A 24,897-nucleotide genomic window follows, 5' to 3' on the forward strand; every position below is an offset into this window, starting at 1 on the left:
AGCTTTCTGAAAGACACTAAGTCAAATGGTACTTATTATGTGAAACAACAAATAACTGTTATTTGATTGTGCTGAGTTGTGTTTAGTTCTGTTTCACGTTTCATATTTTTGCATGTTCAGCAGATCTGCTATGCACTGACTGAAGACTGTCAAGATTTTATTTGGAATTAATTTGAGAAAACCACAGGACCTGTAATAGTTGCTCAACATTTCCAAACTTTGATTGGTCTTGAACGTCCCCCTTAGTGACGTCAATAACAAGCGACTGCCCTCGGTTTGTGTATCGGCTGCTGAGCTAACAGCTGCGCCAATTGTGTTTTGATTTGGTTTTGCCTCCCATGTGCAGTTATCATGAGGTAAGAAATACAACAGCGTCGGCTTTCTAATCATGTCTGCTCAGTTGTTGCTGGCAGTTCAGGCTGCTGCTGCATCCGACACTGTGGTAGCCTGTTAGCTTGCAGCTAGCTCTATTGCAAGATCAGCACCTAATGTATGCGGAATGCGCAACCATTGCGGATGTGGTGCAGAACAAAATGCGCATCGATGCGACAGAATACAGAAGTCAGCCTCACTGAGAAAAATTAACACAGCTGTTTTAAAATGATACACAGTTGTAAGCAGTGTTATGTTTTGTTGTTGTATTTCAGCTCCGAAGGAGATTTTCTGCCTGGATGATGCATCTCGCTGTAAAACAGCTGGATGTCTAGATGTAGCTGCACTAGGTGTTTTTACACAGTGTATATATGTTTTCAGTAACGTATCAGTGTAAATGGAAATGATAGATATGGATTTAAGTGGCTGCAGCTAGCCATAAAAGTCTCTGGACTTCATGCTCCAATCAGAAAGTATGATTGTATCTCTCACTAAGCTGCAGCATTGGCCTGATTCATTTGAACAATAGTGTTAAAAAGAGTATTCAAGGATACTTAAACTCTATATTTCCTATGAAATCCCCCCATAGTGTGTGTGGCAGCTCTGCCAAAAGCAGGTTCAGAATTACCCGATGCAGTATACTGAAGAGTTATAATGTCTTCAGATGTAGGTTCAGTTCTGCCTTGAACTTGTGTTAATGGGGCAGCAGCTGCCAGTATCAGAATTGGCCCGCCAGTCAGTTCTGCTGTAAATCAGGTCTGACCCATGACTGAGTACTACGAGGAGGGGGGGCTGCTGTACGAGCAATCACCTCCCATGCACATCAAAGTGGAGTCTCCGGAGGGACCCTTTGGAGGGGGAGCCTCAGAAAATGGCTTCCCCAGGGAGGATGAGGACTCGGAGGGCAGCTGTGACCAGAACAGTGGATTACCTGGGGGACTCCCCTTCAACGTGGTAGTGGTGCATCCGAACATCATGGCACCTGGCATGTCCTCAGAAGACCTCTTGTCCATTGAACAAAGTAAGCCTGAAGGAGATTAAGACCATTGTGGGAAACAGCGTTACACATTTCCTTTGTGTGTTTTTTAATTTCTGCAGAGCATGTGGCGCCTAATCTGAGCAATACACGTTTTTAATAGCACAGTTCTTCTGTTTATGTACATGTTTTTATTTCAAACTTTCTTTGGCAATGTAAACATCTGTTTCCCATGCCAATAAAGCCCCACTGGATTGATTTCTATAAAACATGTACTCTTAGAATTATTTCATAAAATGATTTCATCAGTAGTGTAAAAAGCACTAATACATTTATTTATATGCAAACAGACCAATGGCATTTTGTTTTATTAAGAAGACGTTTAGCTCAAATATAGTCACTCAAGGAAGACTTAAGTAAAATTAAGATACATTTTTCACAGTGCCTTTACAAAAGTAGTTACAGTTAAATATGTTTTGGCTTAGCACAGTGAAAGCAAGACTGACACTGATCAAGCACATTTCTCTTCCTCGCTCAGTATATTTAGCTTCACTTGATATATTTCCTTTGCCCTATGGGTTGTCCTCTCGCCTTGCTCTCTACAGACAGAGCTATGTCGGCTGCACTGGCTGCTGGTGGTGCAGGAAAAAGAAAGAGTCGTTTCAGTGGAGCAGAGCTGGAGGTGTTGGTGTCAGAAGTCACTCGGTGTGAAGGAGAGCTCTTTGGTCCCGCGGGGAGGCTTCGGCGGCGGGAGAGAGAGCGCATCTGGGCGGGAATCCTAGAGAGGGTCAACGCTGTGTCCAGAGTCCCACGTACCCTTCGAGAGGTGAAGAAGCGCTGGGACGACTTGAAGAGACGCAACGGAGGCAGGCTAGCGGATGCTCGCCACCGCAGCTGTTACCTGCCATCCAGCAGAGGGGCCTCGATGCTCGGCCGTCCTTCCCAGACAAGCCCCAGGCTTCAACAAGCCAGGCAAAAGCAAAGCACCAGACCAAAACCCAGTTTCCCATGCTTCCCTGACTCTGATACAGGTAAACATAAATTGTCTGATTAATCAGCTGTTTTTCTTTGTAGATTTTATAGATGCAACTAATATCTACTCGTGTCCACTTACAATTTTTTTTTTCTACAGGTGTTGGTGTGGAAGGATCAGAAAGAGATGGTTTGGAGAAGGATGAGGACAATCCTGAGCGTGACAGGGATATGGGAGAACCTGATTGTGAAACGGTAGAGAACAGCATGGAGGATAAATTAGGATTAGGACTGGGTCTGGGCATAGGACCGCCTCCTCCATCAGAACGATGGCTGCCTCCTTCCCCACTCTACAGTGCTCCTTTCCTCAATGGCAGTCCTCAGCCCAGCAGTCCTCAGCCATCACTTGGAGCACAGCAGGGTCCTCTTGATGCCCCTCCGCGCAGCTCCTGGCTTGAAGACGAGCTACGAGGTTTAGGGGAAGCAGCAATTCAACTGGGAAATCGGGTAGAAAAGAGTCTGCGGGAGTTTGGCGAAGGCTTCAGACAGGACATGAGAACACTTGTCGCTTCGCAAGAGGCATTAGCAGTCAGTCTACAACAAAACAATGTCCTCTTGCAAAGGCTGTTAGGAGTGCTTGAGGCCCAGCAACAACCACAGCCACAGCAACACCGTGTACAACAAGCACACCAATCACAAACATCTCAACAGCACTTACAGCCACAGCCAGCTCAGCAGTTACAACACATAGAACCACAGCAGCAGCAACAACAGCGGATTGAAGCACCACTGCATACGCAGCTTCAACATGCGCAGCAGCCACATGTAGTACAACAACAGTCACAACAGAACCAAACACAAATACAGCAGCAGCCACTGGTCACCCAGCATTTAAACAATCAGTCAGCTGTAGCGGTGGTACCTGCACCATCGTCCCCTGACGTACACGGCACTTTCCCATCTGATCCACCCGCAGACACAAATGGAAGCGTGCAGAGGCCACGGCGTGGAAGAGCTGTTGATCACAGGCGCAGAAGACGGCGCTGAGGAGGAAGTACTTAGAAACTCAAAGTGCACATCATGCATATTTGTTGTTTCAAAATGTGATGCTCTTTTTCTATTGAAAGTATTTGTGTAAATAAACATGTAAAAGTTATTTGGAGTTTTACGTCCCACTCCAAATCAGTAATCCATCTTGCACTTCACTTTGTCTTCAGAGAGGATATACTAAAGTGGATAAGAAAAGTTGATACATGAGATGATAGGGTGGCCTTAATAATGTTTCCTCAGACATGCATACAAATTCTTGTGCTAAAACACTTGCTGAACAACAGTTGCTCTGTGGAGTGACAACTTCACTCATGAAACATTCAATACCCAGACAGCAACACTCTGTAGGTGCTGATGTTTAATATGCATGTCACTGTACATGCTTTGCAGCAGAGCTGCAGATCCTCTTACTAGTTAAGTACTGTCTCAATTATCCTGATACACTAACTACATTGCCAACAAGTACTTGTAATATGCAGTTGTTACCATATATTGTAGCTATTGTAATTACCTGCTAACGTATGCTTGTGCTTTTTTAACAGCTTCATGGTACATACTTTTCCAGCTTTGGTTGGATAATAAAGTTAGACTGTGTTCTGTTCAGTGTGTTTTGAGAGACAAATGTTTAAAGAATTGCCAGTTATTAGTGGTATGATAAACAAACATCCTTGAGGCATAAACATAACAGTAGACTTTTAATTCATATGTTTCTGGTGGATTTCAAAAGCATACACAAGTATGTAGGGGCTATTTATTATAATCGTGCATGCAGTATGATGGATGTGTTTGTAAATAGTTGCAAAGAAACAGCATATGGCCATCATCTACGTAGTTTTGCACAAGCTATATTTTGTAGATAGCTACTGTTTGGATGAAATGTAACTACACTTTAATAAAAGTCAGACATGGACTGCAAATAAATCCAGCTGATCACTTGTGGATTTGTCACATAGCATATAAAAAGTGAATGTAATATTAATGTGCAAAAGTTTATTTATGTTGAGTTGTGTGTGTAGAAAAAACAAAATCAATGCACTGTAGAAAGGGAAATGTATAATTTAAGGTTTGAATTATGTTTCTGAAGTGATGAACTACAGCTGGTTGTCAGTGATAAGACTTTTATTTTGAAAGTATCGGGCGGAAATATCATTCCTTGTTCAGGCTGGCTAGCATGATCCTTGTGTGTTCTGGACAAGGGGGTGCATGGGTGAAACATGGCCGCCGTAGACCCATCGGAGTCTCCAAAACGAGAGAAAATCCCTGCGGAGGAGGCGGAAACATCTGGGGAAAAGACCGAGGCGGTGGAGTCGGGATGCAGCTTAAATCAGAAAGACGAATCGGCACCTAATAAAACCGAGGAGAGCCCCAACGATGAGCGGAGACCCAGTGTTGGCAACGACGGCGGTTGTGTTGCCAGCCATTCCGAGGTTAGTGTCGAGTCCGGTGCTGGAGCCGACAAAACGACATGCAATTCACCGGAGGACCTCGCATCGGCCGAAAAAATGACCGAGGCTCCTGGGAGCGACCAGCGGTCTTTCGATTGGTCCGAAACTGAAGACGACGATGAAGAGGCGAAAACACACAAGGAGGAAAATAATAAGTGTGGTATGCTAACGTTGTTAATGTATTTTACTGTTAGCTTTAGCCTCCGGGCTAACCTTACTACCGGTTCAATATACACTGTCAACTCTGCTAACGGTTAATTACCATAACAAAATCAAGCTAGCATCCTGCACTGTAGGCTGTCACCCCATGTTAGCTTTGGTAGTTGCGTGCAGTCTGTTAGATTGGCAACATGCAGGTACTGTTTATTTCTGTTGGCTAAGTTATTAGTATGATGTGCTTTTCTCTTCCAGACCACCACAGTGTTGCAGAGGGTGCTGAAGAGGTGCAGCAGGATGCACATGTTGATGAAAGCATTACAGATGATGCAGAGGAGATTTGTGAGGAGGAGAACTCTCATACAGATGGGAGAAGCGCAGAGAAGCAACCGGCTGAGGAGCCAGTGGGAGAAGTTGATGGGGTAGAGGACTTGGTTGAAGACGATGAAGATGCAGACCGAGTGGAGAACACTGATTCGACAGCCAAGCCAAAAAAGTGCCGTCTGGTGTGCAAAGAGTGTGGGAAGATGTTCAACCGCCGCGAGACGTTCAACCTCCACCGCCACTTTCATGCACACGAGGATGAGCTCACGCCCCTTACCTGTAAAGAATGCGGCCTTACCTTTCAGCACCGCAGCAGCCTCATTAAACACAGAAATGAACATAAAGAGAAGGAGGAGCAACTTGTCACTCCAAAGAAGGAGATGCAAACAAAGGAGGAGGGGAGTTTTGGATGTGCAGAATGTGAGAGGATCTTCTCTACAGTGGATAAGTTGAGGGACCACAACTGCTGCAATACAGTTGAAAAGCCTTACCACTGCCCCCTGTGCCGCCAAGAGTTCCAGTTCAGGGTGTCTGTCACGAAGCACATGAAGACACACTCCAGGGAGAGTGTCTTTACATGCCAAGAGTGCAGTCAGACTTTCCCAAACAACATGGCCCTGCGCTACCACCAGCGGTGTCACACCGCCCTGAAACCCTACGAATGCCCAGAGTGCGGCATGGTTTTCAAACACTACTCCGTCATGGAAGACCACCGTCGCAAGCACACGGACAACACGCGCTCTCACCTGTGCAACATCTGCGGTAAGACCTTCAAGTATAGCAGCCTCCTCCATCAGCATCAGTATCTGCACACAGGCCAGAAGCCCTTCCGCTGCCCTGAATGTGGCAAAAAATTTGCCTTTGCCCAGAACATGAAGGCACACTGCCGTCAGCATAGACTGCGCGAAACCAACTCCTCCGCTGAGCAGGCCTGCAAGCAAGCCCCTGCATCTGCACAGGAGGCAGGAAGGGGGCTGGGAAAAGAGAACGCACGCCAGAGCGAGGAACCGAAACGCACATTCAAATGCCCCCTTTGTCCCCAGACCTACCCGGCACCAGCTAACCTGAGAGCCCACATGCTTATTCATGAGGCAGAGTATGAGAAGCTGGAGAGAACCCCCAGACCCCCAAGTGAGAATAACAAATACTGGGAAAAAGGACACAACTGTCCCCACTGCCCATCTGTTTATCGTGATGAATCCAGTTTAAATGTACATCTGCTAAGTGTCCACAAGTCTGTAGCACAATGTTTAGAGAAGGTGGCAGCAACGCCTAAAAAAGAATTTAATCCATTAAGCAGTGATAATGTGCAGGGGAAATGGAGAAGCGATGGCATCAGTATTAAGTCGTACAAATGTTCAGAGTGTGGAAAAACGTTCCGCCACCGCTCAGTGTTAGAGCTGCATATGCGCATACATTCCAAGGACAAGCCTTACCAGTGCAAAGTGTGTGGCAAGGGCTTTAGATTCAGTAGCTACTTACAGCAACATCTTATCATCCACACAGGCAAGAAGCCATACAAATGTCCTGACTGCGGGAAGGACTTTGCCTTCCTGCAGAATATGAAGACGCATCAGAAGCTGCATCAGGAAAAGCCGTACCGCTGCACCAGCTGCCGCAAAGGCTACAGCGATGAGACCCAACTGCAGCACCATATGTTGTCACACAACGGTGACAAGCCTCATAAGTGTGACCTGTGTGACAAGAGCTTTGGTTTAGCCTATCTGCTCCGTGATCACATGAACACACACACTGGAGAAAGACCTCATCGCTGCGAAGAGTGTCACAAAACCTTTTCCTGGTTTAGCAGCCTGCTGGTACACCAGAAGATCCATGCCCGTAAGCGGCAGGGTTTCAGCCAGTATAGTTCTTTCCCGATGGGTGCTAGGATGAGAGGCAGGGCTAGCAGGGGGAGGAGAGGGGGGCGACTCATGTGGGGCTGGTCTAGACCATTAGGCGGCTCAGGGATTGTTAGTTCTCAGCTGTCTCCGTATCCAGTTTCTGCACTGAGAGATGCGGAGTTGCACAGGAGGGCAGTCCGGCCACAGTCTTCCATGCTCTCATCTCGCATGGATTTACAAGGCAGACAGCAGAAGGAGCCTTGGCTGGCCGAGCTTCACTCTCAGCCGGTGCAGTGGAAGGTGGACGGCGGAGAGGTAATGCCTGTCCCATCATCACAGCAGCAACATGCGGCGCCGCAGCAGGCGCGGTTTGACAGCCCACCACAGCCTGGCCTGCAGCAGCACCATCAGAGAAGCCCGGGCTGGGCAGATAGCCCGGCGATAACTCAGTCAGGCCCCGCATCTGCTCAGACTTCAGAGTCATCACACATGAAAGAGAGCGCGGCCTCTATTGTCAGCTCCCTCCTGGCAGCTGTGCCAAGAAAATCCAGCCCATCAGTAGTGAGTGAGATGGAGCAGCACAGGCAGCCCAAACCTGTCACTTGGAGTAACACACCCACGTCCACAGTGCTAGCATCCACGAGCTCTTTGCAGCATGATTTTTCCGTTCCGTCCTACATAGACGGGGCCGCTCTGTGGAGCGTCAGACCTGCCCTGCTAGCAAATTCACGGGGCTCTCCAAATAAGCTCGGTCAAGAGCTCCAGCTGCCAAGATGGCCAGGTGCCCCAGTGTCAACACAAAAGGAGCCATCCACACCTCCTAAAAAAGAGGACAGTAGAGTGTGGGACATGAGCAATTCTCAAATTATACCGTCGACTGTTAGCCAGCCAGAGAAGCCATGGAACGGCTGTGAGCTCCAAAAGCAGTGGGCTTCAGGCTTAGCAGGTGCATCCACCTCAGCTCAAATAGACCAAAGCAGTGCTATGTCAATTTCAACTCCTGTTTCTCACGGGGTAGGTAGCACCTTGTGGGACATACAAAATCCACCAGGGATTCCAAAGACGATAAACTATAACTCCCCTGAGAAATTAGTAAATAATCAAGATTTTCAAAAGCAGGTGTCATCTGGCTGGGCCAATGTACAGAGCCAGACAGCGACACAGAAGGTTCCCATCTCCATTCAGTATGAGCCTCATCGCTTTGGCCAAGGGTTGGGAACCCCAGTATGGGGCTTCCAAAGTAATCCCGTGGGTCCTCAAACGCTGCTTACTGGGCAACTCAAACAAGGGAATGGACAGGAGCTGCAGCAACAACCAATGGTAACTGGCACTCAAATAATCATAAATCAGCCTTCTCCTTTTTTCTCACCTCCACTTGCTCCGCTCCCTCCTCTTGCTTTGCCAGGGCCTCACCCTCTTCACTCTGTCACAGTTGGTGCACTTCCAAGAGCTCCACACCCAAATATCTTTTTCACACCACAGGCAGTCATGAGCGAGAGGCCTCACATGCCACAGACCCTGCCCCTACCTCAGCTTGCCCCACGGACAGAACCTCACAAACTTGGACCCCGTTTGCCTTTTGCCCCAGAACGGCTTCTCCAGTGCATGATATGTGGGTGCTCTCTTCCTCGGGAGCTGGATCTACAAATGCATTACTTGCAACATGCACAAGGAGAGATTTGACATTTCTACCCTAGCAACAAGACTTAGTTAACATTTTTTATGTACTTTTTTCAGTGGAACCTCATTTATTTGACCCTCCTTTGTGCAGTTTGACCAGTTGAGTGGATGGGCATCAGGAACAAAAATGTTTAAAGTCTTTCAGCTCCAAATTAGACTGCCCAGAGTGTTTGTAATAGAGAGTGTATACCCATGCCGTTAAATTGCTTTCACTACTTATTTTAATGTATTTAGGTTATCCAAATGCTTAACTGGTTAAACAACTTGTGAGGGGTACAGATTAATGAGGCTCTATGGTCTACATTTCATTTATTGCCAATGACATTTAGATTTAGATAATATTAGTACTTTTATAGTTCTGTTCATATGTCCTGAACCATTTGAACTGTGTTTCTTCATGTACAGTATACTGTGTGCCTTTTATGAGTACAGTCTGCATGTCTGCTGTCTTGGTATTCTAGGCCTAGTTTGTGCTTAAGGTAGACTCAACAATGTGACCTCACTCCCAAAACAGAGAGCAACTCTTTCTAAGATACTGTAAAGAAATGTAAGTTTTTGCTTTTGAGGAGGCGAGCGGCAGGTTGTTGGGCTCATACATCACATGTGTCAGAACATACAATGGAAAGCTGCCTACATACAGCGAAACCCTGTTAGGAAGCACTTGTATTCCCCGGACCATTGGCCGGGTCCAAATATTTCATAAGTAAAGTTGTCATCATGATAATTTGGTCACAGCGAAAGTATCTAAACAAAAGGTGACGGTTCCATGTAAAGCTCATTCCACAGTAAAAGTTTTCTGTAAATTTAACTCTTGAGTGATTATAGGGAACAGGGAGAAAGTAGCGTTATTACGCAATTATTGATGACACTGTTGTCAAATAGTGAATTTTGTAATAAATCAAACTTGGATTTATGTGATGTTTTGTCATTAATATTTTTTACAATGGCAAGACAAACATGAAAGTGATGATATTTTATGTATGTTTTGCCCCAATCAAGTCAAAGTCAGCAAATTTCTGGCAATGTGTCATGACTGACACACTTTAAACTGATTGTGGGTGGCAATACTTAGCACCTACTGTAAACTGATGAGTGCTATGTAATATGTGTCTCTTATCAGAATGACTGTTTCAGATTGGAATTTCAGTCCTCTTTTGAGTACAATTCAATGTATTTTCTGTGAATACTGAATGATTTTTTCCTCATCTGTAGATTTAGTACAGAATCCCGTCTCCTTTGTTATGACATTTGAGTAGCTTTGGTGGCCCAGTAAATGACAGAAAATCTTCATACTGCTGTAAAATAAACACACGGCCCACTTGTTTTAAAAAAAAACAACAAAAAAACAACTTCCCTGTGCATCTTATCACTGAGCGTCTTCATATTCAAAAACATGTGCCCTTCTACCTCTATCCACTGTTTTAGCATGGAAAGAAATAGAAATTTCCCATGATGTCTACATATTGGATTGAATAAAACTTGCCTTTGATTATAATGGTGTGTTGCGCTGTAATTGTTAGGTAAACCTAATTCAAGGTTTTGAGTTTGTGGAAAATTAAAAGTATAGAAAGCAAGAATGCATGAAGATAGATGAAGGCAATTGTTATTAAAATCAGCATTTTCTCCATCAAAACATGCCTACCTAGAGGAAGGACATAAATGTTCACTTTCACAGAGAGTCACTTTCATTAATCTGGTAAATTGGGACTGATATCCCCCATACACAATCACATTTATTGATAACATTACTTCAAGTTGAGTGTATTTCATTCTAGTGGAATACTAAATGGTCCTTACTGTTAGAAACAGATTAAATCATAATGCAAAATTATGTATTTCATTTCCTACAGAAGCATAATCCATTCATTTCAGAGGAAAAAAAATCTGCTGAATTTATGAGAATTAGCTCAGAATTACAAGATAAATTTTCATGAAAGAAAATCCTGCTGTTTTTTTTAAATGAACGAGATCTCTCAAAATCAAAAACAGGACAGGACATGTTTGCTTCTATGAAATCAGGCTAAACAAGAGTTTGTCTTGGGATTTTGAAAAAAAACAGCAGAATTTTTTTCTCAAATGAATGCATTATGCTTCTGTAATTTCCATAATGACCCAGGGTGCCACAAATACTGCCTGAAGGAACCATGAGATGTTATATAACTACTGTGTTGGTGGGGTCAGTAAGGGCAGAAAATACATTTGACCAAAATAAAATCAAAACATGAGTGAAATAAAGTAATTTGTTACCTTTGCATAAAGCCTGTGATAGTCTCAGTCTGTTTGTCCATGTGAGTAAAATACATTGAGAATCGTGTACTTTATGCCCCGGTACACTTTTTGAAACATTAGACTATTATTACAAAACTCTACACACTAACCACAAAACTGTATACCAAAAAAACAAACAAAAAACATTAAACATCTCTGGCAAAAGCAAACAATTCTTGCAAAACTATTTTAAAAATTGTGCATTTGCATCAATACAGTAACGTTTTACACACAAACCATCTTTGAATAAACACACATGCACTGATAATATAAATGTATGATAATATAAATTTTGTATGTTCCTTGAAGTTTTGGCAATATTGTTCTTTTTACATTCATGCCTATAAAGTAAATGAAATTGAATAAATGAAAAACACTTTTGCTTTTTTTGTATGTATGGTTTGTCCTGCATATAAAGCACACATACACAGAGGTGTCGAAATGTCTGTATGTAAAGTATGGAAGCGTTTGTGTCAATACAAAACGTTTTTTATTCTTATTTTTCCCTGAAAATATTCTACTGTAACACTCAAACAAACGCTCAGTAAAGGATAACAATAGACAAAGTCTTCATCTCGCCTTTGTGGGTTTGGCCATAGGATTTATCAACATCACATGCCATGTTTTATGCAATGTTCTAAAGTGTTTTCACATGAGTCAGTGTGTAGTGCCAATTGGCAAAATAGTGTAGCAAATTAGAGACCAATGTTTGCAGTTTTGCTATTAGTGTGTTATTGAATTGCAAACTGTGTAAAGCAGTTACTTAAGTAACTTGTGTTTAATTTTGTAAAGCAGATAACGTGCATGCAGTTTGGTACATTTGGTACATGCATTGGCTACGTAAGTGTTAATGGTTTCAGAAACAGTGCTCACCATTAGTAAGCATTTAGAAAAAAAAACTGTTGTAGACTTTAGCTAGTGGATTCACTGTAACCGTTTAGCTTGAAGGGAAACAAAACAGCAGAAGAAGAATCCACTTCCGCTGATGGCTGCACAGCCGCACAGCGCAGGTGTGTGTGCAAAACAGCTAGCTGTGCCGTCTAACATCACTCGCATTGCTAAAAACATTACAAAATGCTGCCTAATTATGTGGTAAAAGACTAGATTCGCGTTTTCATTGTCTTTTACCCTGCCTCTGCTCTGAGTGACTGCGGTTAAGAAAAACTATTTTAAAACAACTGTGGCGCTGTTTAGCTAACGAGCACTAGCTAGAGTAAGCTAGCACTAACAAACAGCCACGCCAAGATGGACGAAGCTGCTGCAGCGGCGATCAAAGAGGACGGAGCTCAAAAGAACCCCCACAATGGAGACGGAGCATCTGAAAACGACGTTGGTCCATCTGCGGAGGACACTGCTCATAGTAACAGTTAAGTATCCGGTAGCCATCACTCAAAACGTTAACGTAACTATCAATAAGTTTCACAAACAGCAGGTCAAGGCGTAGTGACCTCCTACGATAACATGAAATGCTGCATGCAGTGCAGCAAGGGTTGCAAAATAACTGCATTTTTCCAGCAAATGCACATAATTAACAATTGGCTGAAAGTTGTATTTACCGGCAATGGTTCATTTCCACGCCCAGCCTTTTGGATTGTTTATCTTAGGCAAAGCTGCTAAACTATCCAAAAGGCAAACCACATAGAAAAGATTGCAAGCATGTTTGCATTTAAGCATGACATAACAATTGCATCACAAGCATTATACTCAAAAATGGGGGTGTAAAAATGTTATTACTGTGAACAGTATTTATTATGTGGCCGGGCCAAACTCAGAAATCATAAAAATGAAAAGCTGACCTGCAATTATTAATATTTTATGAGGCACAAACCATTTCACAAATGTAATACCCTGCTAGTCTCCTTTCATTTGTAGATATTTGAAATCTGAGTTCAAGTGCAGTATTCTCTATTACAGACGTAAAAGTAATACGCTAAACCATCTATCAACAATCAGACAAGTTTTACGTTGATTTTCAGGTTTAATTGTTAGTTTATCTTAATTAGCTACCTAGAATAACAGTATTCCAGCAAGCTCAAGATGCCTTGATAATTTACCTTAAATTGTTATCCTGGCTGTTCTTGTCTATGCAAAATTGACAAATAATTTAATGCAATAAAAGAATGCTACTGCCCACTTTATATCACATTTTGATGAGCAGCGGATGGTACAAATGGTTTCAAATAGGGGTTTAACGTTACACAAAAATCACGGTTCAGTATGTACCTCGGTTTTGAAGTCACGGTTCGGTTTATTTTACAGTACAGTAAGGAAAACATCCAAAGTAGTTAACATTTTTTTCAACAAACTTTCAAATTACACATAATAAATAAATTATATCAAATAAAAAGTAATAAATATACCACTATACTAATAAAATACTGGTGTAAACTACTACCAAGTTCTCCACTAAATAAAATATTCTCAATACAATACCACATATAGCTAATAAAATATAATAAAAAATATATAATAATATGGATTACAATGCAGAATTCTTCTTCTTTTATTCCATCTATGAGCAGTATCAATCCCAGCTTGAAGGCCTGCTCAGAAAAAAATAAAACTTTTCTAAAGTTTGTTTAAAAAAAAAAAAAAAACTGTGCTCGTTTTTTTAATTTGTTTTTTTTCCCTTGTTGCAGTGACGTTCTCCTTCGTGTGATACCATTAGTGAGTTAGCAAGTTTGACGTGTTGCCAGAAACATACCCGATCATTACTGAGAAATGTCGGCCCACTGCTTTCATCTTATCGACTGTCCGTTAGTTGTATTTCACTAGGAAACAGAAGTGTTCCCAAACAGAAGACCTTAAGGGTTTTCAAGCTCTGACTTCTCTGCACTGACCATGATGACCGAGTCTGTAGTTGGCGAGGGGCTGGGCTAAAGTGTGCTGCTTGTGTAGCGCCATAAGGCGGAGATTTGGTCCACCACTTGTCCGTGTGGAGACTCGGAATTTACTTATGTTCCACACAAAACATGCCTTATATTTAACGTTAAAGATTGCATTCGGTGCACATGTGCACCATTCCGAAAGTCCTGTACTGAAACGGTCCGGTACAAATACATGTACTGTTACACCCCTAGTTTCAAATAAGCTCAATAGCAAGTGATAGTGTTTGACTATTGACTATCCTCTATAAGGAAATGATAAATGGTAATGTTAACTTAAGCATGGGTGTTCTTTGTAAAAAGTAGTCAACGTGTGTTTGTTCTTGGCATGGCAATGCAAAAAACAAAAAAGGGAACTAAAGGAGTTTTGTGGCATCTATCTTTGTTGCCAGGCAAAGGACAACAATGTTCTCGCTATAACTGTTTGCATTGCTTACAAGCATATTGTGTACTTAACTATCTGTGCCAAAAAACACTATTGTCAAGTGCCACTTGAAGGAAGCATCAGAATATCTTGAACGTTGTCACTTCTTCTATCATTAGGTTTGATTGTGGAAGTAGCATCAGGTTTGCTGTGAGAAAGATCAAGTGTTTTTTCTTTCACAACCCTATGGTGCAGTTCCACAATCAATTGCAATGGGGTGCTTTGGTAACAGTTGCCTTTTTAAAACTGCAGCACTTTCTGCAACAGTTTTATCATATATCCAAATGATTGAATGAACTTTATAAAGGTCATTTGGCTTAAACACTGTATGTATTAGCCCCTCTGTAATAAAACAGAGTTCTTTATTAATGGATATGTTTCCACAAATCAAATATTGATAATTTTATTTGTAAGGCCTCTTCATGATTTTACTGTACTGTTACTCTAATCACCTTTTTTTTTAAATAAAGACATGATTTACACCTGTTTGTGATGTGTTTTTCTTTCTTTCTTTCTCTGGAAACAGGAGTGGCTTTGACCTCCTATTTTCCCCTTTCTTTTTTAGGGGTTGGGCTTTTCTGCTGTCGGGATTGTGGAGAAGCCTTCAGAGAGGAGGAAGCCTACTTGGAGCATCGCCACCAGCACTCGCAAGAAAGTGTGTTTTTAGACAACCAGCTGGATGGTTTTCATGACACAGAAAAGGACAGTGAATCAGCTAATTTCTGTACTTTCTGTTCACTCTCATTTGTTGAACCAAGTGAGTTCCACTTGCACATGGAGAAGAACCATGGTCAAACCTCTCAAAAGGAGTCTAGTATTCAGATAAATTCCGGGATAACAATGCAGCGTACTTATGAATGTCCAGACTGTGGGAAATGTTACTATGTGATTGGACACTTTCTTAACCATCAGCGCTCGCACAGACAAGCCTCCAAATCAGTTTTTCATGACCTTGAACATTTGAAAAAAAAGTCCTTTCAGTGTGAGTCTTGTGGGCGAAATTATTCTCGCGCTTCAGCTCTTGATGCACACCGTCGTTGCCATGAGGAGAAGTTAGTGAAGTCACGAAACAGGAGTTCAGGAGAGGCATTTCACATTGAGGAGTCAGTAGTTGAAGCCAAGTCTAGTGAAGACCAGACAGATGATACTCCTGAAAAACTTTTTAAGTGTTCATGTGGTAAAGCTTTTACTGCTCTGTTACGCCTTAAAACACATCAACGATTTAGCCGCAACAGTCAGTGCTCTCCAGAAGAAATGAAAGAAAAACCAAAGAAGGGCTATAATGAGTTTTACTGTAGTGAGTGTAAAAAGGCTTTCGCTGGCCATATTGCCCTCTTCAACCATCAGCGTTGGCATGCAAATCACTCAAATGATTCTGCAAAAAGGTTCCCATGTGAGGAATGTGGAAAAGTATTTATGACTTTGACGTTCTACTACAGGCATCAGCGCACGGCGCACAGTGAGGAGACCCCAGCAAAGTCGTTTCTTCATCAAGTGTGTCAGCTACAAAAGAAGGCATTTGAATGTAAAGATTGTGGGTTAAAGTTTTCAAGGGCTTCAGCGCTTCACTCCCACCAGCTTCATCACACGGATGTTTTCAGAGAAACCGAGAAGGAGACCCAGATGCGCACCTCTCTGCTACCCTCACAGGCCATTTTGTATAGTGAGAAAAAAGAGGCTGAGCAGGAACAAGTGGAATCGGAGAACACACTTCCTACCAGTGTGGTTGAAGAAGACACATATGTAAATGAGACTGATGATGACATGGAGAGTTATGAACCTGGGGACTTTAATGTACAGGTGATCAGTGCGAGTGAATCTGAGGACGAGCCCGTACAAGACCTAAATCCTGATCTTGAGCTGCTGTGTGAATCGGATCAGGAAATAAGAGATGACGGTGACACGGGATTTTCCCCCAGTAGTATTGGTTCGAAAGCAGAGATGGATTTGAAAATTGTACAGATTGACTTTGAGCAAGCTGACGTGCAGTGTGCACCGATAGCGACGGAACCGGAGAATAAAACGACAGAGGAAAGATTTGATTGTCCAGAGTGTTATCGTTGGTTTTCTAGTGCTTCATCGCTGCGCGTTCACAGAATGTGGCATGGCATTCATAAGAGAAGACAACAGACTCAAGGTCAGTCAGTGGCAGCTTACACGTGTGACAGGTGTGGCCACGAAGCCAGTAGCTACTCAGCACACTGCAATCACATACAACAGCACAAGAATCAAAACGCAAGCGGTGATGTATTGTGCCAGGCAGAGGGATTGGAGAGAGAAGATTTGGCATGCAATGAATGTGGTAAATCCTTCCCCAGTTTGTCTGCTTTAGTCTCTCATCAGTTGCATCATCCCGAAAGAAAACAATTTCAGTGCCCAGATTGCATGATGTTTTATTCGCATGCAACCAGCCTATTTAACCATATGAAAAACTGCTCTGCACAAAAGAAAGAGAATATTTCAGTCACTAAGAAAGAATACAATCCAAAGAAAACCCTTCTAGGCCCAAAGATTTATCATTGTGAACAGTGCGGGAAGGGTTTTTGGTCTCTAGGAGCTTACTCCCACCACAAGCAAAGTCAGACTCTATGTGCAGATTTGAGGCTAAGAAAAGGTGTCGCAGGATCTTTGCAGTCTGTTAATGGACACCAACGCTCCGGTGTTAAGGTTGCATGTCCTGTGTGTGGTAGAAAGTTCCGTCACAAGGGCATTATGGCATTGCACATGCGAAAACATGAAAATGGAAATCACAAATGTGAACTCTGCAACAGGTCGTTCCGTCTTTTTTCCAGCCTCCTCAGACACCAGGTTGTGCATAATGACCAGTTACTCCCACCGCCTAGCAAGTCTTTTCAGCATCAGGTGGAGCAGTTGAAAAAGAACACATACAGCTGTCCTGACTGCGGGAAGCTGTTTTCACGGGCCAAAGCGCTTCAGTTTCACATGAAAAGCCACGGGTACGAGACTGGGCCATCATCACCAAGACCTACTGTCACGCTGGAGGATCTCCAGTGCGCAACATGCCTCGCACATTTCAACAGCAAGGCCTCTTTGAGGGCTCATCAAAAGCTTTGCATTAAAAAAGACAGTCAAGCAGTTGATTGTAAGACAGAACTCTCAGAAAATAATGATCCCCGAAAATTGCACAAGGATAGTATGGAAGTCTGCACACAGGGAAGCTCTGAGCAAATAACAGTTGAAACTGAAGTCAAGGATGACATGGACAGTGGTGAGCAAAAGATGGGAAATCAATCAGGTGTTGGCAACCTAGAAAAGACAACTAATTTGAAATACAAATGCAAAAAATGTGACAGAAGCTTTTCAGTTGTTGGAGCTTTGAATTTTCATAAAAGAATTCATGCAGATGGTTACAAATCTGTAGCTAAAGCAAAATTAGCCATGTCTGTAATGCTCAAGAAACCTAAAGAGGAAGAGCCAAGTAAGGGACTATTTCACTGCTCAGATTGTGGAAGGCGATTCATCTCCAACTCAGCCCTTGGCTCCCACAAAAGATGGCACAAAGAAAAGAAATGTTCACCGCCCTTGCTACAAGATGATGATTCAAAATCTGTGGGCCACAAGACAGAGGGCGGACCTTTTCAATGCAACAAATGTGGCAAACAGTTTTTTAACCATTGTGTTCTCCAGCGCCACCAGATGTTCAATCCTCAGTGTCAAACCAAAACTGAGTCAGAGCGTGATTCGAACAAAAGTGTTGAGAGCAACAGGACTCTGGAAAAGTTTTCATGTGCAGAATGTAACAAAACATTTTTGCATGGTTCCCTTCTAGCTGCCCACTGTGAAACTGACCACAGTAACACTTGGGAAGCTGGAGGACATCAAGGAGATGGGCTCACCTTGGTTGTCCAGTTCCCAGAACAGGGTGATGTCAACTTCGGCGAAAGGGAGTCTACATCATCAATACTGAAGCCAAAAGCTCACCAGTGTCCCCTCTGCTCTATGACCTTTGCTAAAGCAAGAGGTCTACGTGCCCACAAGTGGCAGGCCCACTCAAAGAGAAAAGGCAAAAATAAGGTTCCTTTGAGCACAAAAAAGGAGTTCATCGCCTCAGGCAATGTAGTCAAAAAGACAGAAGATTCACTGGCTGTATACAACGCTACACTGAAAAATAGCCCTGTTGGCAAAGGAAAGATGAAAATCAGACCAGACCCCTCACCTGTGAAATCGGTCACATGCCTTGACTGTGGGAAGCAGTGTAGTTCTACAGCCGCACTCCTTGACCATAAGAGAGTATGCCTGAAGGCAAAGCAAGAGTCTAAACAAGAGATCCAAACTCCTGAAACCACTGCTGAGGTTTCCCCTCCTCTTAGCCGTCTGTTGGAGCATTCAACTAAATGCCTCTTCAAGTGTGATAAGTGTGGGAAAGCGTTCCAAACAGAGGAACAATTAGGAACCCATAAGACCAAGGCAAAGAGCCGACCTTATTGCTGCGCCCTGTGCTGCCACGGCTTTTGGACCGAGAATCAGCTGCAGCAGCACCTCGCCTGGCACGATGAAGTCCGCTGTCGTCTCCCGAACGAGGTACGCTATAGGCTCGGCGCTGCTATGACCTCAAAGCCTCATAAGTCCAACATCCCCTCTGATGACACCAGAGGGAAGTCCTTTCCATCCTCCTCCACACTGAACCAACCTACACAAAACCCAGACAGCCAGTTGCAAAGTAGCCATAAGTGCCAACATTGTGGCAAAGCCTTTCTTTCACCAACTGCGTTACAAAAACACGAAACTCAGCACTGTAACAATGACTGCTATCACTGCTCTATTTGTCCCAGGACCTTCAGTGAAATACAGGACCTTATCAATCATCACCAGGAATGTATCGGTGATAACAAAAGGCAGAGTGATGCCTCCGCTGCTGTCTCATCAGGAGATACCAATGGCCTTACTTGCCTTGAATGTGGAACTACTTTTTGTCACGAAACTGACTTGCACCAGCACTATATTGAACATGCCCGTTTTAATGTATTAGACTATACAACCTGAAAAGGACTGAGGTAAAGACACTGGAGATTGTGGATTTTTTTTTTTACTTTTGGAGGTTGCCAAACTATGTAAATGTGTTAAGCTGCAAAATTCCTTGTTAGACTTTTGTTTAGGCTGAGTAGAAACATGCTTTCCCTTTTTGTTTCTACATTTGTGATTCTTTATATTTAAAAAGTTAAGTTCCTTAGGTTATTTTCCTATTCTCAGGCTTTCCTTATACACTGGATTAGTATATAAATGTTTGAAAAATAACCTTTTATAAACTTATGTTGAAATGTCACAAATGTATAGTTTTGAGCCACCATTTTGATTTGTTCCTGTTTTGAATAGACCTGTCATGAATGTCAGGTGAACCTTGTTAATGTCTTTGGGGATCACAGGCTGAATATGGTAGTATATATATAAGATTTAGAAACATTTATGCACGTACACGTTTGTCCTCATGCATTTAAAAATTCCCTGTCGACACACTACTTATTGCAATGTTTTGAAGGGATGGAAATAATTCTGCACAACAAATGTATACAAATTTAGCTGGTGTCATTGTAAGTGGCTGAGGTTTGGCTGAACAATGTCACATTTGCATATTTCAGAGAGAAGATACAGATATATGAAATTCAGTAATGTGCACTGTTTGTATGAACTGGTTAAACAAATTAATGTTGAACATTACAGCCAGGTACTACCATAAAAGTAATTACACAATCAAGTAATTGAATGTTATGTATAAAACGTGTAGCATTAATTGAAGTATCCCATGTTCTTTCCTTTTCAGTGTTATATTTCTATGTTGTGGGAAGGCTATTCATTATTTAGACTAAAATAGAGCTTTAGTTCATGTAGGATAGTTGTTAGTTTACTGTACCACTTATGTAGTGGGAAAAAAGTATTTGTATTGTACAAGAGATGTTACTTTATTTTTATTTTTCCCTCCTAGATGACCAATAGACCCTTTAACTACTTGTTAAACTTGCAGTTTCTGAAACAATGAAGAAAAGGTTCTCTAAAAAGCTACAAATAAATTGATACATTTTTGCGTGAATTATTGGGTTGTGTGATTAATTCAACCTCAGTTTACCATTTGTATCAGGGCATGTTGATTACATGTAATGATAAAGTTTGACATAAAATACAAGTATTGATTAGAAAGTCATAGCCAGTAAGTTTTAGATCAAAGAAGTTTTTGTTGGTTCATTTTTTCTCCACAGAACATTAAACTTCACATTGACATGAGTTGGCCTGTTTCATAAACGGTACATTATGGATATGCAGCCTGGAGTGTGTCACCAGAATAGCTATAGACTTCTGTAGTGTTTAATTATGATCAAATTAAAGTTCATGGTTAAGGTGGGGTAAGCTATTCTAATCCAAAATATGTCTCTCTTTTTTTGGTAAATTCAGCAAATACCAGCAAATAATGCTGTGCTTGCTCTGGGACAGTCTCGTCCTTGCTTCATGTTAGCTTCGCAGTAGTAAGTGTAACAACATTATGCTAACCCACAACTTAGCTGACGTTGATTACATTACTTGATGTGTCGTCGTTGGCTCAATATCATGTTTTTTTTCTCAGATTGTTGGATTTCTCCAGAATCGCTAACTGCACCTTTAACAAATGCATTTTTAAAAAACAATTTAATTTGCCAATGAATGATTATTTTTACTTATATTGTTAAATGATGAATTCATGATTTAAAAATGGAATTGCAAAATTAAACTTAAACATACTAATTACATTTTATTTTTAATACTTCTTTATTCCATTCAATGTTTCTTCTGATCGTAAATAATCTAATCTCATCAGCTTCCTGCTTTAATATGTTAAAAAATATAGAGATATTTACCACCTGTCCAACCCACAGAGCAGTTGCAGTACCACAATTATTAGAGTGGCACACTCCAGGCTCCACAGCTAGATCACAGATGATCTACTTGCTTTAGAGACATGATCAATAAGGCTAAAAAGAAATGTTTTAATGTTTTGAGATTGATATTTTATGAAGAGTGCTAAGGCTTAACACTTGACTTGTAATTGCCCACCCACCCCATCTGTGACTGAAGAGAAGAGCCACAACTCAGTCTTGTAAGTTTTACCTGCTGCCATTAAACAACAGTAATGACCAGGCTTTTACAACCTGTTACCAGACAGCAAAACATCACCTGGAACATTGTCAAAAAATTCTTCATATCAAAAGATAACTGCTAGTTTATTGTATATTTTAATAATAACTTGGAAGAAGATATAGCACATTTTTACTTATAAAATGTCTAAATTGGTCCTTTTTTCTTCTGTTGTAGTCGAACAGTGCAGCTTCGCATGTGAGGATTGTGGACTCAAGTTTACATGCCAGGACCTCTTCAAGACTCACCTGCACCAGCATGCCTTAGAAGAGGAGGATGAGCAGGAGGAAGCTCAGACGAGAGACTACAGGAATCAATCTGTAGAACTGAACTCTGGGAGAGTAGACAATGGAGAACACAGAGCTGAAGATGCGGGTGGTGACACTGATGGGTGCGGCGTGTGCAGTTCATCGCAATCAAACCTCTCAGGTTTAATACAGGGCGTTGGAGTTGCCACAGCCTCAGTGAATAACAAAAATCAGAAGGTTCATGCCTGCTTGGTCTGTGGGAAGGCTTATACGTACCTGGTTTCATTTAGAAAACACCAAAGGCTGCATGAAAACCAGTCACCTCCAGTTAAAAGTGAGACCGTCCAGAATTTGCATAAGTATGAGTGTCCAGAATGTGGGATGTCATTTATCAGGCGAGCACGGCTACGTGGTCACCTGAGAGTTCACATGTCGCGCAGATCAATCAAATCAAAACCCCCCAGATGTGATCAGTGTAACAGAGGCTTCAGTTCTTTAAAGTCATGGATGGTTCACATTGATCTTCATAAACAGAAACCATTTTGGTGTTTAAGTTGTGCCAAGGGCTTTAAGGAGGAGGAGTCACTAGATAAACACCTGCAGAATCACAACCTGAGACAACATACATGTGATGTTTGCCACAAGAGCTTCCGCATGTCCATACAGCTTGTTAATCACTACAAAACCCACAATGGAGCAAAACCTCATCAGTGCACATACTGTGGGAGGAACTTTACCCACCTTGGAAATCTGATTTTACACCGAAAGAAACATCTCGGTGTTTATGTTGGGTTTAGTGGGAAGTCTCTGGGGATGAAGACTTCTGCTATTACTTTGAAGAAGCACAGGATTAAAGAGAAGAGTCTTATTCTCACTAGTGTTAAAGAGGAGTCGGATGTGGATATAAACAAAGAAGGGCTGCCAGGAAAGGAAGAATGCGTGGAGACAAGTGAAACCGAAAAGCCAGCCGACTGTGGCCGGTTGGGGGATCATTCAAACTCTGACGAGTCAGATTGTGGAGAGCCTGTGCATGTCTTCAAGCCTTCCAAACCACACGGCTCGCCTGGATGTGATGTACACGATGAGTCGAAGTCAGAAACTGTGCTGCCACAAGCAGGACAGGAGCTGGACAAGAGTGAGTCACAAGAAACAAAAATTCACCGAGAGCATAAGTACTGGGAGTGGGAGTGCTGTGAATGTGATATGGGCTTTGATGAAGTGGCAAACCTGCATTGGCATTATTTAAAACATGCTACTGGGGAGCTGCCCATACCACAGGATGATATTGAGGGTTGAAAGCTCACAGAAACATTTTTTTTCTCACACTAATGTCTTTTGTTGACCTTAATAATGACTCTCTTTGCTATTGACTTGATCAGGACAATTACTAGTGTTTAACCTTTCTTCTTTTCTTTTTTTACTTTATGTTAATGAAGCATGTTTAGGGCTAAGAAACAAAGGAATAAACAATAATGCTTGGAATTTTAAAAGTTGATCTTTAACACTTGGATACTGTTACAACTAGATTTAGGACAAATGTCTCTGGGGAGATCAGCATCTACAATAGAGCAAGCCTGAACAGTTCATGCCTGATGCAATGGGATTATTACTGCAGGTTTTAATGAGTATTTTTGATATATAAACTGAGATTAAAACTAGGTGTTGCAAAGCATTGTCATAAATCAAAAAGAGAAATACTTAAATGCTAAACTGAAATAAAGCTACCTACCTCTACTTGTAAAACCAAATAAAATAAAATAAAATCCATTCAGATGGTTTTGTCTGTTTTTTTTCAGTGCAGGGGGAAATAATGTATTTTAGAATGTTACACTATGCTGTGCACTCCAGTTTTTTTAAGTGGGAAATATTTGGGATAGAAATCTTTGAGTTGTGATTGGAAAACGTTTGAGCCAATACTCTGAATTCAGATTGTTCTTTGGCACTGCATATTCCCAACATGTTATATAAACATCACTTCAAATTTTTACAAATTTCAAAAATCACAACATTTCACAAATGTATTGTTAAACATGGTTATTCTCTAAAGCAATACACAAATAACTTTTGTGAATTCATAACTTACTAATGCTAAAACTGCCAAAACTTAACAGCAACGGAACATTTATTATAAATACATGTAACAGATAAATCCATGCTTAAAATTATCTAAAACTGAAAACCACCAAGAACAAAACCTGTGTGATTTCTGAAAACATCTATGGAAACTGCTAATAAGAGCTGAAGCATGATGGTTAACATGATAATAAGGGCTGAGAAATTTTAAAGTCATCATACAACATATTATATTATACATACTATATATTAATGAATGGCAGAGAGTGCAGGACTTCCAGGCATTTAATAGCTCATATATAAAAGTCATTACTATTAAAATGTAGTGTATGGAGGTGGAGCTGATAGACCATAGAGGCAGATGTTTTTTTGAAAAAAGTTTTTTTTTTTTTTTTTTTGTTACAACAGCGAAAAAAGGTAACAACATCCTTCTGACATAATTCTGGGCCCTTAATAGGTGAACATGGGACCTTCTCTGCTGAATGGTGGTAAAAATCCTGTGGTTATATGGTGTTGATCTAGGCCTCTCTTCTTACATTAGTTACATATTCAGTCTTTGTAGCCTATAGTAGCTTGGTCTCTATTTTTCAGTTCTATGTGAACATTTTATTAGACATGGCTAAGAATTGACTTTGCATTTTGTAGATCACTAGAAATACAAGAAAAACAAAGGAGGACCTATTACCAGAGTCACTTAATTAAATCAAGGCCAGGTCTCAAGTTTACAGCTCTGCTTCTTACCACCAACATATAAAAGCAGAAGACAAACAAATCATTTGCCCCAATTGTATTCTGTTAAATTGAACTATTAATTATAGGCCAATCAGTTTCTAAGGGTTTAAGGATAGAGACTGTTTTGTGCTCTGTGGCGGTTTTGTGGGGGGAGGGCAACAGGGGCCAGTGCCCCTTTAACACAGACCTTGGACCCCCCCCCTGCTGAAGGAAATGTCTACAGCAGCCCTATTGAATTGGCGGCCGCGGGCCACATCTGCCCGAGGCAACCTCCATGTAGCCCAGCACATAATCTAATAGACATAACAACAAAAGTAAACTACATGTAG

General features: G+C 41.8%; 3 protein-coding genes across 5 annotated transcripts; all 3 read left to right on the forward strand.

Annotated features, from left to right (window-relative positions):
- The first annotated feature begins 240 nt into the window (after positions 1 to 240).
- si:ch211-261d7.3 lies at positions 241 to 4,291 on the forward strand. Its single transcript, XM_038712521.1, has 4 exons — positions 241 to 356; positions 648 to 1,393; positions 1,954 to 2,379; positions 2,481 to 4,291. Exons 2-4 carry the CDS (start codon positions 1,138 to 1,140, stop codon positions 3,365 to 3,367), a joined length of 1,569 nt encoding a protein of 522 aa, XP_038568449.1. The 5' UTR covers positions 241 to 356; positions 648 to 1,137; the 3' UTR covers positions 3,368 to 4,291.
- Positions 4,292 to 4,541: 250 nt separating this feature from the next.
- zgc:66448 (uncharacterized protein LOC327401 homolog) lies at positions 4,542 to 10,311 on the forward strand. 2 transcript variants are annotated; one of them, XM_038711767.1, is made up of 3 exons: positions 4,542 to 4,975; positions 5,227 to 8,456; positions 8,619 to 10,311. In XM_038711767.1, exons 1-3 carry the CDS (start codon positions 4,585 to 4,587, stop codon positions 8,817 to 8,819), a joined length of 3,822 nt encoding a protein of 1,273 aa, XP_038567695.1. In that variant the 5' UTR covers positions 4,542 to 4,584; the 3' UTR covers positions 8,820 to 10,311. The 2 variants fall into 2 exon arrangements, with proteins under 2 accessions (XP_038567695.1, XP_038567694.1); XM_038711766.1 differs by having other exon boundaries at positions 5,227 to 10,311.
- Positions 10,312 to 11,838: 1,527 nt separating this feature from the next.
- Positions 11,839 to 23,082, forward strand: si:ch211-261d7.6 (zinc finger protein 16). Of its 2 annotated transcripts, none has more exons than XM_038711768.1 (2): positions 11,839 to 12,450; positions 14,959 to 20,439. In XM_038711768.1, exons 1-2 carry the CDS (start codon positions 12,330 to 12,332, stop codon positions 19,395 to 19,397), a joined length of 4,560 nt encoding a protein of 1,519 aa, XP_038567696.1. In that variant the 5' UTR covers positions 11,839 to 12,329; the 3' UTR covers positions 19,398 to 20,439. The 2 variants fall into 2 exon arrangements, with proteins under 2 accessions (XP_038567696.1, XP_038567697.1); XM_038711769.1 differs by lacking the exon at positions 14,959 to 20,439 and adding an exon at positions 21,693 to 23,082 and having other exon boundaries at positions 12,039 to 12,450.
- The last annotated feature ends 1,815 nt before the right edge of the window (positions 23,083 to 24,897 follow it).

Source organism: Micropterus salmoides, unplaced genomic scaffold (genome assembly GCF_014851395.1).
Source record: "Micropterus salmoides isolate LMB-PRFRI ecotype aquatic unplaced genomic scaffold, ASM1485139v1 Ms_hic_scaffold_11, whole genome shotgun sequence".
Classification (NCBI taxonomy): Eukaryota; Metazoa; Chordata; class Actinopteri; order Centrarchiformes; family Centrarchidae; genus Micropterus; species Micropterus salmoides.